Source organism: Gorilla gorilla, chromosome 12, assembly GCF_029281585.2.
Source record: "Gorilla gorilla gorilla isolate KB3781 chromosome 12, NHGRI_mGorGor1-v2.1_pri, whole genome shotgun sequence".
NCBI lineage: Eukaryota > Metazoa > Chordata > Mammalia > Primates > Hominidae > Gorilla > Gorilla gorilla.
Window position 1 is genome coordinate 75,671,152 of NC_073236.2, and position 16,621 is coordinate 75,687,772.

General features: G+C 38.1%; 1 protein-coding gene across 7 annotated transcripts in view; it reads left to right on the forward strand.

The window, feature by feature from the left end:
* PELI1 (pellino E3 ubiquitin protein ligase 1) overlaps positions 1-8,503 on the forward strand; it is a 53,135-nt gene extending 44,632 nt beyond the window's left edge. For all 7 annotated transcript variants that reach the window (XM_055378015.2, XM_004029318.5, XM_055378016.2 and 4 more), the window contains 4 exons: positions 868-969; positions 4,760-4,957; positions 5,057-5,245; positions 6,093-8,503. In XM_055378015.2, coding sequence (XP_055233990.1) covers positions 868-969; positions 4,760-4,957; positions 5,057-5,245; positions 6,093-6,659 — 1,056 coding nt within the window. In that variant the 3' untranslated portion in view covers positions 6,660-8,503. The remainder of the gene's footprint in view (positions 1-867; positions 970-4,759; positions 4,958-5,056; positions 5,246-6,092) is intronic.
* The last annotated feature ends 8,118 nt before the right edge of the window (positions 8,504-16,621 follow it).

Here is a 16,621-nt window from a genome sequence, read left to right on the forward strand (position 1 = left end):
CTATGAATGTTTCTTTTGTTTTGTTTTTTTTAATTTTTTTCTTTTATCTCCTGGGACCAAATCCCAAATGCATTTTTCTGTATCTCACCCAGCATATGGCAAACATTTGTCATCTGTAGAGTCACAAAATGGTTAGAAAACCAGTTAACTTGGCTTATGAGTGAACTTTATAGCTCTCTGAATGACTTCAAAAATAAGATTCCTCTTATTTTGCAAGATTTTCTTATCAGAGCAGTACTATTGTTTTCTGTTTTTATGTGGGATTTGGTTTTGATTATAATTTAAAATACTTAATAAGGGAGTCTAGTGGTTTGATAAAAGAAAATTATGGGCCGGGCGCGGTGGCTCACACCTATAATCCTAGCACTTTGGGAGGCCGAGGCGGGTGGATTGCCTTAGCTCAGGAGTTCAAGAGCAGCCTGGGCAACATGGTGAAATGCCGTCTCTACTAAAAATACAAAAAAAATTAGCCAGGCATGGCAGCGTGCTATGTAGTGCTAAGTAGTCCCAGCTGCTTGGGAGGCTGAGGCAGGAGGATCACTTGAACCTGGGAGGCGGCGGTTGCAGTGAACTGAGATTGCACCACTGCACTCCAGCCTAGGCAACAGAGCAAGACTGTCTTTAAAAAAAAAGAAAGAAAATTATGTTTTTATTCTGTAACTGCTTCTAAGTATTCTTCAGTACCCCATTCAACCCGAGAAACTACTGTCACAGCTGACAGGAGTTATTAACCTCTCTAAATTTCAGGGGGAAAATGTATAAATATGTCATGTATTTGATAAATAGTTTTCCCTTTTTTTAATGAAAAGATTATCTGATTGGATTGACCTGCCTACTAATTTTTGCTATTAACTTTTTCATTCTTAGGCAATAAGCAACAAAGACCAGCATAGCATATCATATACTTTATCTCGGGCCCAGACTGTGGTGGTTGAATATACTCATGACAGCAACACCGATATGTTTCAGGTATTACAACATCTTAAATTTTTTTTCTTAAGAAACGAAAAAGTTAAAAATCTATTGTTGGTGACTTTTGCTGAGGTCAGAGGATTATCAGATTTTTATATTGTATTTTATTAAAATATAGATTGATTGCTAACCCTTATAAATAGAAGTCAATCTAGCATGGTTGAGATGGGCTCCAGAATAAGAATTACTGGTAAATATTACATAACCATTATATGCCTCAGTTTCCTCCTCTGTAAAGTGCAGATAATAGACTCTCCCCTATGACTGTTAAGAGGCTTAAATGATCTAGTACATGTAGAGTACTCAGCACTGTGCCAGGCACTTAGTAAAAACACTTAGTGAATAGTAGCTATTATCCAAAAAAGAAAACAGTAAATACTCTGCATACATTTATGACTTTTTCTACCACTACCTCCCACCTTCCTCTCTAGGCAATAAACAATCCAGGCACTTGCTAACTATTTGTATTATCTATGTGAAATCAAACCTTTTTCTCAGCATGTATTTGGTCAATGCTACTCATGCAATAAAAGTATTTTTCTCTTACTTTTTGTACCAATCCAGTGCTGATATTTTTATAAACTGATAGATTTTAGGACAGTCAATTCCAAAGATGTAAATAGAATCCTTGATCTTCTCCCTTAATATTGAGCTCTCTGAAGCTTAGGCTTTTTAAAAACAAACTTAAGTAGAACATAAATTGCCTGATAATGTTGCTTTTATAATTATTGTCACATTGACTTCCATTTTTCTTTATTTTACAAGGCAAATAAAAGTGAAAAGACCTGGAAATATATTTAATTTCAGTCAATAGTGAAATATTTCTTTGAAGCCACTCCCTCTGCCCAACCCTTTTAATGAGATGAGATACTGAATTTCTTTTCTCTAGTTAATATTAGAATGTGGGCATTTATTATGTTTTCCTCACTTTTACCAAAAATAAATAACATCTTTAAGGAAGATTAATGTTTAGATCCAAGAAAAGCCTAACACAAAGCTTTAGGATGATTTTTCACATTTTGTTTCACTGACAAGCAGTGAAAATGAATGAGCTTAGCTTTTTTTAAAATCAAGATGCTACTAGGCCTGTAGTCTCAGTTACTCAGGGGGCTGAGGTGGGAGGATAGCTTGAGGCCAGCCTGGGCAACATAGTGAGACTTCGTCTCTTTAATAAAATATAGATAAATATATATATGTGTGTGTGTGTGTGTGTGTGTGTGTGTGTGTGTGTGTGTGTGTGTATCTCCAAGATATTTGGTCAGAGGCTAGAATTTTAGCTTCAGAAAGTATGTTATATTTATTTGTTTACCGCTTATCTTTTGTAGATGAAGTTAACTGACATCTTGTGAGTTAAAGATGATAGAGTTACTTGGGGGCAAAACTGAAATTAAACCAGGCATCCTGAATTCTGAAACAATGTCTTCACCATCTAATGAAGGCCCTTAAATAAGTTTTAACAGTTTGGGTTTTGTCTTTTTCATAAAGTAGAGAATTTTTCCCAGTATCATAAACTGATTATGCCCTTTCTACAGGTATTATACCTTTGGAAAATCCAAACATTTCTGCATCAAAAAGACTGTGATGTATCAGAAACTACCTTGATAAACTAGCCAGTCTTTGAGGAATTGTACTGGAAACATTCTAGGATTGTCTACCCTGTAAACTGAACAAGAACATTTATTGTTCAAGTCATCAGATATTCCAACTCCAACTCTATGCTTTGTTTGTCACTATGAAGTACATAAGGGAGACATTACAAGCTGATTACATGCCTAGGTGCTGTACTGACCCTGTAAATCTTAAGCACATTGATTGTGTTGAAGAAGGATGGAGAAAAGACTTTACACTGGTGCCTTTTCATGTAGATCTTTTTATCAGGTTAAGTAGGATTTTTGCCAGCAACCGGTAGAAAAGCATTCTAGCAAAAGAGATGGCAAAGAAGTAGTACACAGTGTGGTGAAAGATTGACGAATAAGCTATTGTAGCTAGTATACACAAATAGCAGGAAATTCGGCTGGATTGGTAGATGGGAGGCAAATCTTGAGTCAGTTTCTAACTATTATCAGAAATAATAAACTACAAATTTTGGATAAGCTATAAGGAACCATTGAGTTTTCTCATGAGGGTAAGGGAGAGTAACAAAAGAGCTGTATTTTTAATGCTAATAATAGCAGGGGAAGAATTATTAACAATCATATTTTGGCATCTGATCACATTCATGGTGGTTTTTTTCTCTTTATAGATACTTAAGTTTCTTCCTTCTCATTGTCATTACAAATATTGCTTCAGTGTCTTAAATATTCTCTTCCAAGACCCAGTTGAAATGTCAGCTCTCTGGAACAGTCTCTTTCCAAATAAGTGCTACTTCTGTTGATTCTGAATATTAGTTCAATCCTTGGCCTATATCTTTTAGCTTTTAAAGAGCCTTTTTATTTGGGGGAATATTTTTAGTTTCAAAGATCTGAGGCCATTTAAGATATCTTTATTTTTAAGAATAAAGAAAAGGAATATCCAATCTTATATTTGTTAACTAGTTTCCCTCTAAAACTATCCAATCTAAATAAAAAGACTTTATACTTGACAATTGGACAAAAACACTAAAGAGGTTTATCTGAAAGTGTGCTGATACGAGGAACTTGAGGCTAAAATATGTAAAGAATGACTTTTAAGAGTCTTTATCATTGTAGAGGGTCAATATTTTTTCTCAGTACCCACATTCTTCAATTTTATGGTACTGCTTTATAACAAATACATTCATGAACTGATAATTTCCAAATGTTTGCTTTAAAGCCCTGTGACACTTGTCACTTTTGTCATCTCCCCGTTGATTTCCTTTTTTCTTTTCAACTTTCAAAATGAAATTAACTTATTTACTAGCTAGTACCTCTGAAGATATTTTTAAATCTCTGACACCTCACCCATCCAGAACTCTTATCTGGGAACCTTGTCTCTCTGAAATATCCCTAAGAACCAGGAAGAGTATATATATAAAATAAATGCCACAAAGTTGATGCAGTGAAATTCCTTTTCTATTCTCCCTAGAGGATCCCTTAGGCTCTCACCAGAACCTTTTGAAATACTTTTCTCTGAAATAGGTTATTTGATTTCTCAACCCATAACAGAGTAAGTGTAGCCAGTTAAAAGAGGGGCTTGTTGCTGGAAACAAGCATGACCAAAAACAAGGAGTGATAGCTGACAACCTGACAGAAAAGAAACAAGAAAATACGTGAAGTATACATAAGACCTCAAAGCAAGGCTATGTAAGCCCTTGACATAAGGACCAGCAGTCTTGTACACCTCTTATAGCACCTGAAGACATCACTGCATTTCAGCTTAATGTAAGTGGTATTTATAGTGTAATGTTCTGCAGTTATCCTAAAAGATTTACTTATATATGTTCACTATATTCTGTTAAATAAGGTAGAATATCTCTTTAAATATCTCTAAAGAGAAAAAACCTACATGATACACATATTTCCATCCAAAAGGGTTAAAATTAAAATCTGCAGCCATCTAGAAATCTCAGCCATTCCTGAATTCTTCATTCCCTAAGGGTTTCGTATATTATTGTAAGTTCTCATTTAATTCCATGCTCTAAGTGATTACTTCATCAGAGACAGTCTGACTGATTAGTTTTCAAGAGTATAGATGCCCCCAGCGTTAAGTATGGTAAACTTCAACTTTAGAAATTTCAGAGACCTAATGTTCTCTCCTTATTGTGCCCTTCTTGAATGGATTTTCCACTGTGTTCTTTGAATGGGTTTATAGGTATTTTTTTTTCCCTCAGATTGGCCGGTCGACTGAAAGCCCCATTGATTTTGTAGTAACTGACACAGTTCCTGGAAGTCAAAGTAATTCTGATACACAGTCAGTACAAAGCACTATATCAAGATTTGCCTGCAGAATCATATGTGAACGGAATCCTCCCTTTACAGCACGGATTTATGCTGCAGGATTTGACTCATCAAAAAACATCTTTCTTGGGGTAAAAAGCTTTTTTTCTAAATGATGCTTTCTTTTATACTAGCTTTCATTCCAAGTTACAAGTTACAAGTTGGAAGCTCACTGCTATTATTTCTACTAGGAGAAGGCTGCCAAATGGAAGACATCAGATGGACAGATGGATGGCTTGACCACTAATGGTGTTCTTGTGATGCATCCACGCAATGGGTTCACAGAAGACTCCAAGCCTGGAATATGGAGAGAAATATCGGTGTGTGGAAATGTATTTAGCCTACGTGAAACCAGATCAGCTCAGCAGAGAGGAAAAATGGTAAATACTGAATGGTATTTTCTTAATTAGCTACAATAAACACATAGGATGAGTAGAACTGAATGCATTACGTACATTCCAGAAAACTCTTAAATCTATTGCCAACACAGAATACTATCAAACACTGACTACCAAATTCTATACTAGAGGACAGTCTCTTTAATATTTCGTTTAGTAGCCGGGCGTGGTGGCTCACACCTGTAATCCCAGCATTTTGGGAGGCCGAGGCAGATGGATCACCTGAGGTCAGGAGTTCGAGACCAGCCGGACCCACATGGAGAAACCTGTCTCTACTAAAAATACAAAATAAGCCAGGCATGGTGGCGCATGCCTGTAATCCCAGCTACTCGGGAGGCTGAGGCAGGAGAATAGCTTGAACCTGGGAGGCAGAGGTTGCGGTGAGCCAAGATTGCGCCATTGCACTCCAGCCTGGGCAACAAGAGCATTTTAGTAAACTCTGGAAGTTCATTCTTCTGTCATATCATGTTAATATATTTTAAAACCTAAGCTTTCTTAAACTAAACAGCACTCTCTGATCTTTTCTGTTGCCATCTGTATATCTTTGACCATATTTACCTCATTAAAAATATTAGACTTATTGATTAGCCAGATGTTTTAATCATAAGTTGTCTTTACCATAAGGCTAAAAAGAAATATGTTAATGTTTGATATTTTATCCTTGATTTTCAAACTTAACATTTTTCATAACTACTGTCAGTTTCTTGAATATTTAGTGAAAATCCTAGGAAATCTCATTTCTTGAGTAAGGAGTACTTAAAACCAAAACGCTTATGTAAAAATCCAAAACAGAGTGGTGAATATGTTTTTCAACTCTTGTCTCCTCTAGGTGGAAATTGAAACCAATCAGTTACAAGATGGCTCGTTAATTGACCTCTGTGGTGCAACATTGCTATGGCGTACTGCAGAAGGCCTTTCCCACACTCCTACCGTGAAGCATTTAGAAGCTTTAAGACAGGAAATCAATGCAGCACGACCTCAGTGCCCTGTAGGGTTCAACACACTAGCATTTCCTAGTATGAAGAGGAAAGATGTTGTAGATGAAAAACAACCATGGGTATATCTAAACTGCGGCCATGTACATGGCTATCATAACTGGGGAAACAAAGAAGAACGTGATGGAAAAGATCGTGAATGTCCTATGTGTAGGTCTGTCGGTCCCTATGTTCCTCTGTGGCTTGGATGTGAAGCTGGATTTTATGTGGACGCCGGCCCTCCAACCCATGCGTTTAGCCCGTGTGGGCATGTGTGTTCAGAAAAGACAACTGCCTATTGGTCCCAGATCCCGCTTCCTCATGGTACTCATACTTTTCATGCAGCCTGTCCCTTTTGTGCACATCAGTTGGCTGGTGAACAAGGCTACATCAGACTTATTTTTCAAGGACCTCTAGACTAACAGACCATTGTCCTGCAGGACTACATTATAAATTTATAAGCTAAGTGAGTTGGGTTTTCAAACCTGTTGTCCACGTCACAGTTTTTCTGCTCTGGTCATTTGCATTAAGATGAAGAATTTTTTAAAACATTTATAATAAATAGTAGCAATTTCTGAGCAAAAATCTGGGAAACTCAAGCAAAGGAATTTCTGAAAGTATCAGTCTTCTGAATTCTGAGTTTTGAAAATATATTTTGAGGAGAAAAAGACATAGTCTAATTTGATGCCTTCCTTTTAGTGTTTTTGAATCACCTATCCTCAGTGCTGAAATTGTTTTGTATAACTGAGGGTACTGTTGGTTCAAACTATGTTAGTTTACAGTTTGTTGCAAACATTGTAAAATACAGCGACATGTATATTAACTTTTTTCTATTTATCTTTATTATAGAAAATACCTTAGAATGTTCTTGATAGAGTAGCATGGTAACGATGGTGTCACACCCTTGGTGTGAATGGTAGCTTAGTGAGCAACCTAGCTCAAGGATTTGCAAAGTTAGGAAGAAGGACAAGAGAGCCTCTCTACCCACCCCAATCTAAATATGGAATTTGGTAAATTAGAATACTTTGTAATTTGTAAGACCAAATTCATACTAATTACCCGCGTGAAAGGTGTTTGTTTTTAACCACATTGAAGATAATCAGGAAAGATTTTTTCTTAACGTTTCTCTCGCGCGTAGTACTATAACAAAAACTTAATGCTAAGAAACATTTTATATGCTCCTTTGGATATGCAGTTTAATCTAGATTATCTATTTTTCTCCCATGATAACTAATCTGTTTTTAGTATCAGCAGCATTTGGCAAGTTTATTTTTTGGATATAAACTGTGGTTCATCTGTTCACTGTTTCTAGAAAAAAATCATTCCCATAAGAAAAAGTATAAATTAGCAAGAAAGGAGAGTGACTTGATTTGCTTTTGGAAAAAGAAATGCTTAATTAATTATTCTGTATTTGGCCTTATTCGGGCATTAGGAAATCTAGAGATCTAAAGGGTTGAATGGCAATAGTGCCCCCGTTTTTAGCAGACCAGCCTTAACTCTGGGTTTGAATCCTAAGGAGATTGCCACAGTGAGACTTAAGCAAATGTTTGGCTGGCAGATGAGCACCAATGACTGCAGCGTGGAGTGACACACTGCATGGTCTGTTTATTCTCTAATTCCAATATGTTTTTTGCTTCCAGAAGCAAGAAAAGTTTCTTCTCTCCCCTCCTTCCCACCCTTTTTCAAAGGCACCACAAGTATAGACAGTTGCACTACATCAAATCTTTTTTTGACACTTGTAGAAACCAGTACACTTTTAGATTAGACAATATCTTCTTTTAATATTTTGATTTGTTTTCCTTTAGTTTGAAAAGTTGTATAATACTTAATTGACTGTAGCAAAGTTTTATATGTGGTAGCATAGCTTTAATTTATCCTATTACAAAACGTTCTGAATTTTCTTTTGGTTTTTAAAAAACAAAACTTGTTGCTTAGAAGCCATGAATTATTTTATTTTACTTCAACTGTCGAAACTTCCTTGTTTTAAAAAATGATCATTTGGGTTCACTCAGGAAATGCATGTCAGGAAACTTGTATTATAAGTTGATTAGTTGTGATGTATCAGTAACTGCTGTTACCCGTTTTTCAAAGAAATATAATTGATTTTGAAGTTTTCTAGATTGTCACATGCTTTGTGACTAATGCAAGTAAGCAAGTCCTGTGTTGTATTTGTTCTAGTCATTTCTATTCAGGCTATATATTGTAGCTTAATTTTTATTTGCAATTAATTTATTTAAACTAAGTAAATACTTTTCAAAATACATAATTGAATTCGTCTCTGTGAGTTCATTTTTGCATAATCGAGAATGAGAAACCAGAAGTGAAAACTGAACAACTCTATTCCACACTCCAAAAATACTCATTTGAAATAGATGAAGAGTTTGCATTTAATGTAACACTGTAAAGTCTCTGGTTCTTTTTTTAAAGCATCTCTTATTAATAAAGGAACTTTGTTAGTGGTTGAATAATTGAGGCCTTTTCTAAGTTAAGCCTTGCTAGGGAGTTGGCACCTGTAAGTTGCATGTTAGACTATTTAAATAGTGGCTTCGTAACCATAAAAGTTGCACGTCCTTCCCAAAGTTGCCTGCATTTTCTTCTAACAGGTAAAAACAATCTCTTCTAACAGGGAAAAACCTGGCTCATTTTCTATCAAATTCAAGTTTTAAAAATTCAGGCAATTTAAATGATCAGTTGGGTGTTTGTTGTTCAAGCAGAACTGTTATTTTGTCATGGCCTAATAGAACACTTTTACTTACTCAGTTGTATTAAGGGAATGTCAGTATTCTGGCCAAGGAGGAGAAAAAGTTGTATTTAGGTCTCCTAAATGCATTCTCAAGAAAGATAATCTTTATGGCTTAACTCTTTTATCAAAGTAATCTTTATATTTAAATGCTACTTAATTTGTTCAAGGAATTAAATTTCCCTTTATCTAAAATGTTAGGGTAATGAAGCAAGACATGAAGCCATTCAGACATCAGAGTTCTTTTACTAGGTTATCCTCTTGCAACCTTCTTTGCTTACTTCCCTCATGTAAAAGTCTTCCAGTACATGTAAAGCAGGGTAGGAATAAATAATAATGTAAGTATGTAATTACTTCTTTTTTTTTTTGAGACGGAGTCTCACTCTGTCGCCAGGCTGGAGTGCAGTGGCATGATCTCGGCTCACTGCAAGCTCCACCTTCCGGGTTCACGCCATTCTCCTGCCTCAGCCTCCCAAGTAGTTGGGATTACAAGCGCCCGCCACCATGCCCAGCTAATTTTTGTATTTTTAGTAGAGACAGGGTTTCACCATGTTGGTCAGGATGCTGTCAATCTCCTGACCTCGTGATCCGCCCACTTTGGCCTCCCAAAGTGCTAGGATTAATTACTTCTAACATTTGAGTGTCCCACTTCACTCTTCCCGTCTGACCCAGACTGAGGGCACTGGTGAAAGTCCACTTATTATGTCTCTAAGGTTATAAGCTCAACATAACTCTAACACTTCGGCCCTTCGTTGCAATGGATCATCTTATGCTACCACTTCTTTTTTTATTTAAGACAGGGTCTTGCTCTGTTGCCCAGGCTGGACTGCAGTGGTGCAATCACAGCTCACCACAGCCTCAACCTCCCAGGCTCAAGCAATTCTTCCACCTCTACCTCCTGAGTAGCTGGGACTACAGATACACACCACCATTCCTGGCTAATTTTTTTCATTTTCAGTAGAGACTCCGTCTCACTAGATTTCCCAGGCTGGTCTCAAACTCCTGCTCTTAAGCAATCCTCCTGCCTCAGCCTCCCAAAGTGCTCGGATTACAGGTGTTGAGCCACCACACCCTGCTGTGCTACCACACTTTAGAGACCACTGGTTAATAAACCTATGTTCCATTCCCTTCTCTTGTTTTCTCAAGCACTGCCCTATAGCAAATCAGAACAGCAAAACTCTGCATCACTGAACTCTGTTATTCTGTCTGTCACCCCCACTTTCAGAATTACTCTTATATAAGTATTCTTTAATGTTTTATCCTCAAATTTTATCTACTTTTTTTTTTTTTTTTTTTTGAGACGGAGTTTCATTCTGTCGCCCAGGCTGGAGTGCAGTGGTGTGATCTCGGCTCACTGCAACCTCTGCCTCCCAGCTTCAAGCAATTCTCCCTGCCTCAGCCTCCCCAAGTAGCTAGGATTACAGGTGCCCACCACCACACCTGGCTAATTTTTGTATTTTTAGTAGAGACGGGGTTTTGCCATGTTGGCTAGGCTGGTCTCGAACTCCTGGACCCAAGTGATCCACCCACCTCGGCCTCCTAAAGTGCTGGATTTACAAGTGTGAGCCACCACGCCCGGCCTCTGCTTTCTTAAAACAGATTTTTGTATACCCACTGTGCACCAAGCCCTGTCCTAAACTGGGTGAAATAGCAGGAAAAAAAAAAAAATCCCTGCCTTCATTGTGTTTGTATTCTAGTGTACAAGATAGAAATGAGCAAGAAAAAGTAAATATATGTATATATACAATATGATAGTGAACTGTGCTGAGGGGGCAAATAAAGTAAAAAGAGGAGATGCAGATGCAAAATGTCATATGCTGGGGCAGGAGGAGAAGTGTTTGCAATATCAAACAGGAAGGCCAGGGAAAGCCCCACTGGGAAGGTGGTATTTGAATAAAGCTCTAAAAGAGCTGAAGAGAGAAGGGAGTGGCCACGGGCATTTAGGCAGAGAGCTCTACAAGGCCCTTGCAAGGGCCCTGACATAGAAGCATGTTTGGGATATTTCTACAATAGCAAAGAGGCGTGTGATGCCAAGTGGTATGAATCAAGGAAGAGTAGCAGGTAAGGTCAAAGAAGTAAAACGACAGAATTTAAGTGACAGATGGGGATGCCAATAGATTATGGAGAGCCCCCTGGGATTTATGGCTTTAATTCTGAATGAGATTGGGACATTGGAGGGTTTTGAGCAGGTGAGTGACTTAATGTGACATATTTTAATAGGATCTGAATACACTGAAGGTGGGATCAGGGAGAACATTGCAGTAATCCTGGAGATAAATCATGGTTTGGATAAGGTGGTGGCAGTGGAGGTGGTTTGAAAAGTGATCAGATTCTGAAAGTGTTTTAAAGGCAGACCTGACAGCATTTGCTAGCAGATCAGCTACAGGGTTTGAAAGACAGAAGAGGGATCAAGGATGACTCCACTCAATCAGCCTCAGCAACTGGAAGGATGGAACTGCCATTTGTTGAAGTAGAGATTATAGGAAGAACTGTTTAGGGGATGAGGCTCACTGGTGGAGGAATCAGGAACTCCGTCCTGAGTATTAGACTGAGGCACCTGTCAGACAACATTTGCCAAAGGAAGGACATCTCCACTTTTAACTACTATGAAAGTTCTCAACCATTATGATCAGTGTTCTCTGTATACCCCACGCTAGCTTAGAAACAAAAAAAAAGTATCCCTCCTGATGAATGGTGAATTTCCTTTCATTGAAATAGAGAGTTGGGACACGTCTCATGGTTCTCTCTTTGCTTTGGCTTCCCTCTAAGGAAATGAAGTTTTGTTTTCAACTATAATCGCTTCATTTAGCGAAAGTATTCTGATAAAGTTTTTCTTCCTCCTCGCCATATACACCTTTTTCCTTGGCTCTTGCCTTTAAAAAAAAAAAAAAAAAAAAAAAACAGTCTTCAGTTTTCTTGAATCTTAATATTTTGCTGCTTCAAATCCTTTTTGGCAGTGGCAGAGCACAAGTTGTGCTTTGCTTTTAAAGTTTTTGAAAAAATATTTGAGTGCTTATGGAAAACAGAATTCTTAAACCTATAAGTTCAGATTTTAATGTCCAGTTTCCCTGAAGGAAATAGGCCTGTATTTGATAATTATCAACAAAAAACAGTAATAAAATCGAGTTTTCCAGGCTGGGCGGGGTGACTCACGCCTGTAATCCCAGCACTTTGGGAGGCCGAGGCAAGCGGATCACGAGGTCAGGAGATCGAGACCACGGTGAAACCCCATCTCTACTAAAAATACACAAAGTTAGCCGGGCGTAGTGGCGGGCGCCTGTAGTCCCAGCTACTTGGGAGGCTGAGGCAGGAGAATGGCGTGAACCCGGGAGGCGGAGCTTGCAGTGAGCCGAGATCACGCCACTGCACTCCAGCCTGGGCGACAGAGCGAGACTCCGTCTCAAAAAAAAAAAAAGATCGAGTTTTCCTAATAATCGCCATAAAATACCATGTCCATGCATTGTGTTAGATGATGGAACAGGAATGTTGGGTTATTTAGGTTGACATTAAATTGTCAACTCGGCTATGTGTGTGAATATTAAGCCACAGCATACAAGCATTCCTCACAGCTAACATGTGCGTGTATGCTATGTGTCAAGCACTATTCTAAATGTACCCTACTAGGAATATTACTGATATTATTTTAAAAATCAAAGCATCCCTGTGAGGAAACAACTGCTACATTCATTTTACAATGGAAACCAGCCATAGCAATGTAACTTGCCCGAGATTCACGTGTCTTTTAACTGGGGGACTTGGAATTTGAACTTTGGAAGTCTCACCCAATTTGTGTGTACATAATCGCCACATTTTGTTGCTTCCCCATTTTAATGATGGAACACATTGAAGGAATTCTTTTGCGAGTTGGTAAATAAGTATGATTTCTGGCACATGACAGATGTTCGAAAACTATTTCTTGGATGATTGAAGAAAACTGAGAACTCTGGACCTTTAAGCTACTTAATACTGAGTAGAAGCATTAATAAAAATAGAAGAATAAAGGTTACATACAAGCTATTATTTGATCAGAAAATATGCTTTCACTGGCTGAAAAATAGGAAGGGAAAAGGTGAAGATACTACAAAAAGTGGCACTAACTGGAAAGTTGACAAGGCAACAAGAAGAAAATTGATGGTGCCAGAATAGAACAAAAGGATTGCCCTGGAAGAAAGAGAAGAAATATCAATGATAGCCAAAAAGGATGTCATCCAGACATTCAAATTTTTAAGAACCTACTTTAATGAGGAAAGGCACAACAAGCAGCCAATATTTAAAGGGAAAATTAAGATTTCCTGAAGTTATATCGTGTTACCGTATAACTATTAATAAAAATAATAAAATATAAACTAGAGAGGATCTTGGACATCAAGTTACAGATGAGGAAATGAAGGCCAAGATGAACTGATTACTGATTGACAGATCTGGTATTAGAACTTCCATGCCTATGTCTATCCTCCAAGACTCAGTTATATTTCCATGTTTTGTTTGTTGAAGCAGAGGTAAGAACATTGCATTTTAAGTTTTTGTTTTTAAATTATAAGTGTCTGCAGAGTAAAACTATCAACTCTTGTTGTCATGTAAACAATGATTCCCAAATGTAAGGAATGATCTGCTTCGGATTTCATTTAACTAAAAGGCTGCCTAGTTTGGAAATGAAAGACAAAAGCAGGGAAAGAGAATCAAGAGTTGTCCAGTAGACTCACTCACAGTCCTTTGGTATGCTATATAAATCATTATAAATCATTCAGCTAATATGAGTGCTCATTCAATGACAAGGCTCTTATTTTACTCTACTATTTGTTATGGAGTTAGGACAGTTATTTTGCCTAGCATACCTCTGCAGGAATGCAATGTATTCAGATACTGTTCACTTTCAATTGGCTTCTTTGTCAAATGACCTTTGGGAAATTAGTTATTTGAAATGGAGATGGTAATGTTTTATTAAAATGTTAAAATCACTATACTATCAAGCAATTCAAAAAAATCTTTCTCAATTCACGAAGTAGTTGAACAATAGTAACCTGAACCATAGTGACCATAAAGTTGTCTAAATTTGGGGCCTGGCACAGTGCCTCACGCCTGTAATCCTAGCACTTTGGGAGGCCGAGACGGGGGGAGGGTCACCTGAGGTCAGGAGTTCAAGACCAGCCTGGCCAACATGGTGAAACCCCGTCTCAACTTAAAAAAATACGAAAATTAGTGAGGCATGGTGGCGGGCACCTGTAATTCCAGCTACTTGGGAGGCTGAGGCAGGAGAATCACTTGAACCTGCGTTGCGGAGGTTGCAGTGAGCCGAGATCACACCACTGCACTCCAGCCTGGGCGACAGAGCAAGACTGTCTCAAAACAAAAAACAAAGTTGTCAAAATCTGGAATCGTGAGGGGCAGGAGTTGAATTGGACCAGGTGTATAGGGACAAGAGAATGAACGGTTCACACAGGCTGTCTGCTATCTACAGCCAGGAGCTCCCAAAGTAGTATGGGCTCAGGTGGCAGCTGCGGAGGGGCAGTGGGAGGAATCCCCCACTGTGAGTCTTCCCAAGTTGTTTTGCACAGGGGTTGGGGAAGAGAGAACAAGCAGTTTTTTGGAGATTGGTCTCTCTCCCCAACTCCCATCTCCCTCTTTTTCTCTGTCTCCCTCTCCTCTCTCATAAACACACCCACCAAAGAAATCCTCCAAATTCTGGAATAAGTATAGCTTCTCAAGGTGACTAGGTTGAAAGAAACAGTGTTCACTTGAGTGTGTAAATTCTAACATGTTTCTTAGTGTCATTTCTATATTAGTCATACTGCATGAATGCAAATGTTGATTCTATTTTTCATTGATTTTATTCAAAGAACTCAACTGTGACAGGAATCCCTGAATCAAGTATACTATGCAAAGTTGGTATCTTGTTGCAAAGGTAATACAACTGTGAAGTGATACTTGTTATGATGAAATTAAAGTCAAAGATATGACTCTTGGGATGTAACCTTTTGCAGAGAAGCATTAAAAGAATGTTATTCTGCTTTGGTATATGCTATAGGACTTTTAAAGTTTGAGAGCTAACAATCAAGAGTTTCTTTGCAGCTGCTTTTATGGTTTCATTATTGCTACTGATTTCAAATATAGCCATATTTATTTACCAAAGTGTTTTCATTCCTCTTTAAATACAAAAGGACCATTGAAAATGTTGTCTGGGTGGAATTTCACAAATACAAGGAATTCTTCAGACAAGGCATGGGTCCAAGCCTTAATCCAGTCTGGCCTCAGATACCAGTCCTTAAATGTTCCTTTATCAAAGTAGGTAACAATGGGCCGTTATTCACTGTAAATAAACTAGGGACTGAGTGAGGGGAGTTAGAAAATATCAAGATAAGCAGTTTGTCCTTCGGAGAGGATTCAGTTGTACTGAAGCCAGCATTTCCTATCATTTTGTAACATACTTTTATTTTTAACTCCTTGGCTCTGTGGTCATGAATCTCATTACCTACCATTCTGTGGGAACAAAGTAATTCAGCCCTTTGGCATCAATGAATTAATACTTCTTCTACCCTATTTTAGTTCCTTGGGGCTTTGGTGGTGGCCCTATGTATGGAATTAGACTTGCAACAGCAGATGGTCTCAGACTAACAAATTTACAGCCTCTTTATTTTGGGAGCTCAGTGGGCTCTTTGAAATAAAACAAAATCGGAGCTTTTTTTTTTTTTTTTGAGATGAAGTTTTGCTCTGGTTGCCTGGGCTGGAGTGCAGTGGCGCAATCTCAGCTCACCACAATCTCTGTCTCCCGGGTTCAAACAATTCTCCTGCCTCAGCCTCCCAAGTAGCTGGGATTACATGCATGTGCCACCATGCCAGGCTAATTTTGCATTTTTAGTAGAGACAGGGTTTCTCCATGTTGGTCAGGCTGGTCTCGAACTCCTGACCTCAGGTGATCCACCCAACTCGGCCTCCCAAAGTGCTGGGATTACAGGCGTGAGCCACTGTACCCAGCTGGAGCATCTTAATGTATTTTAAAGTTATCCTCAGTCTAAGGAGCTTTTTAATCATTCAATGGCTAATGGAAAGGATAATCCAAATTATCTGTAGCTGAAACACTTTTGAAAGGATATATAGTTTGGAGGACAGAGTACAGAGCAATGACCCAACATATCAAATTCTCTAACAACAAATTCCAAGGAATTTGTTCCTATTAGCTTGTATTGGAATGTAATTCTGTGTTGATCTGTGACACTAGTTCAAACATCTTTTTGATCTGCAAAAATGTTTTGTCATAATGGGAATTAAAATAGAAAGTTGATCTTCACCTTTTCATTCATTCCTTCATTACGATGAGTTAAGCCTGCTGACCAATGAAATGTCCTACAAAATGGGAGCAACATGAGCAAAATAATTGACATAACAAGGAGAAATACACACTTTTACTCTGAGAATATTACATTAATTTGACCTTTGTCATTATTGTTGTTTGTTATGACTGACATTTTGGACTGCTGATTAACCTGGATTTCCAGATATCCTTGGCCTGATTTGTAAGTACATCTGTAACCACAGGACCCAGCATCTACTAGAGAGGGTTTGCAACAAGAAGCTCATACCTCACTGAGTGAAAATGTTTCAAAAACATCTATTATGTCACTTTGTTTCTTTAAAGTTTCCCTTTAT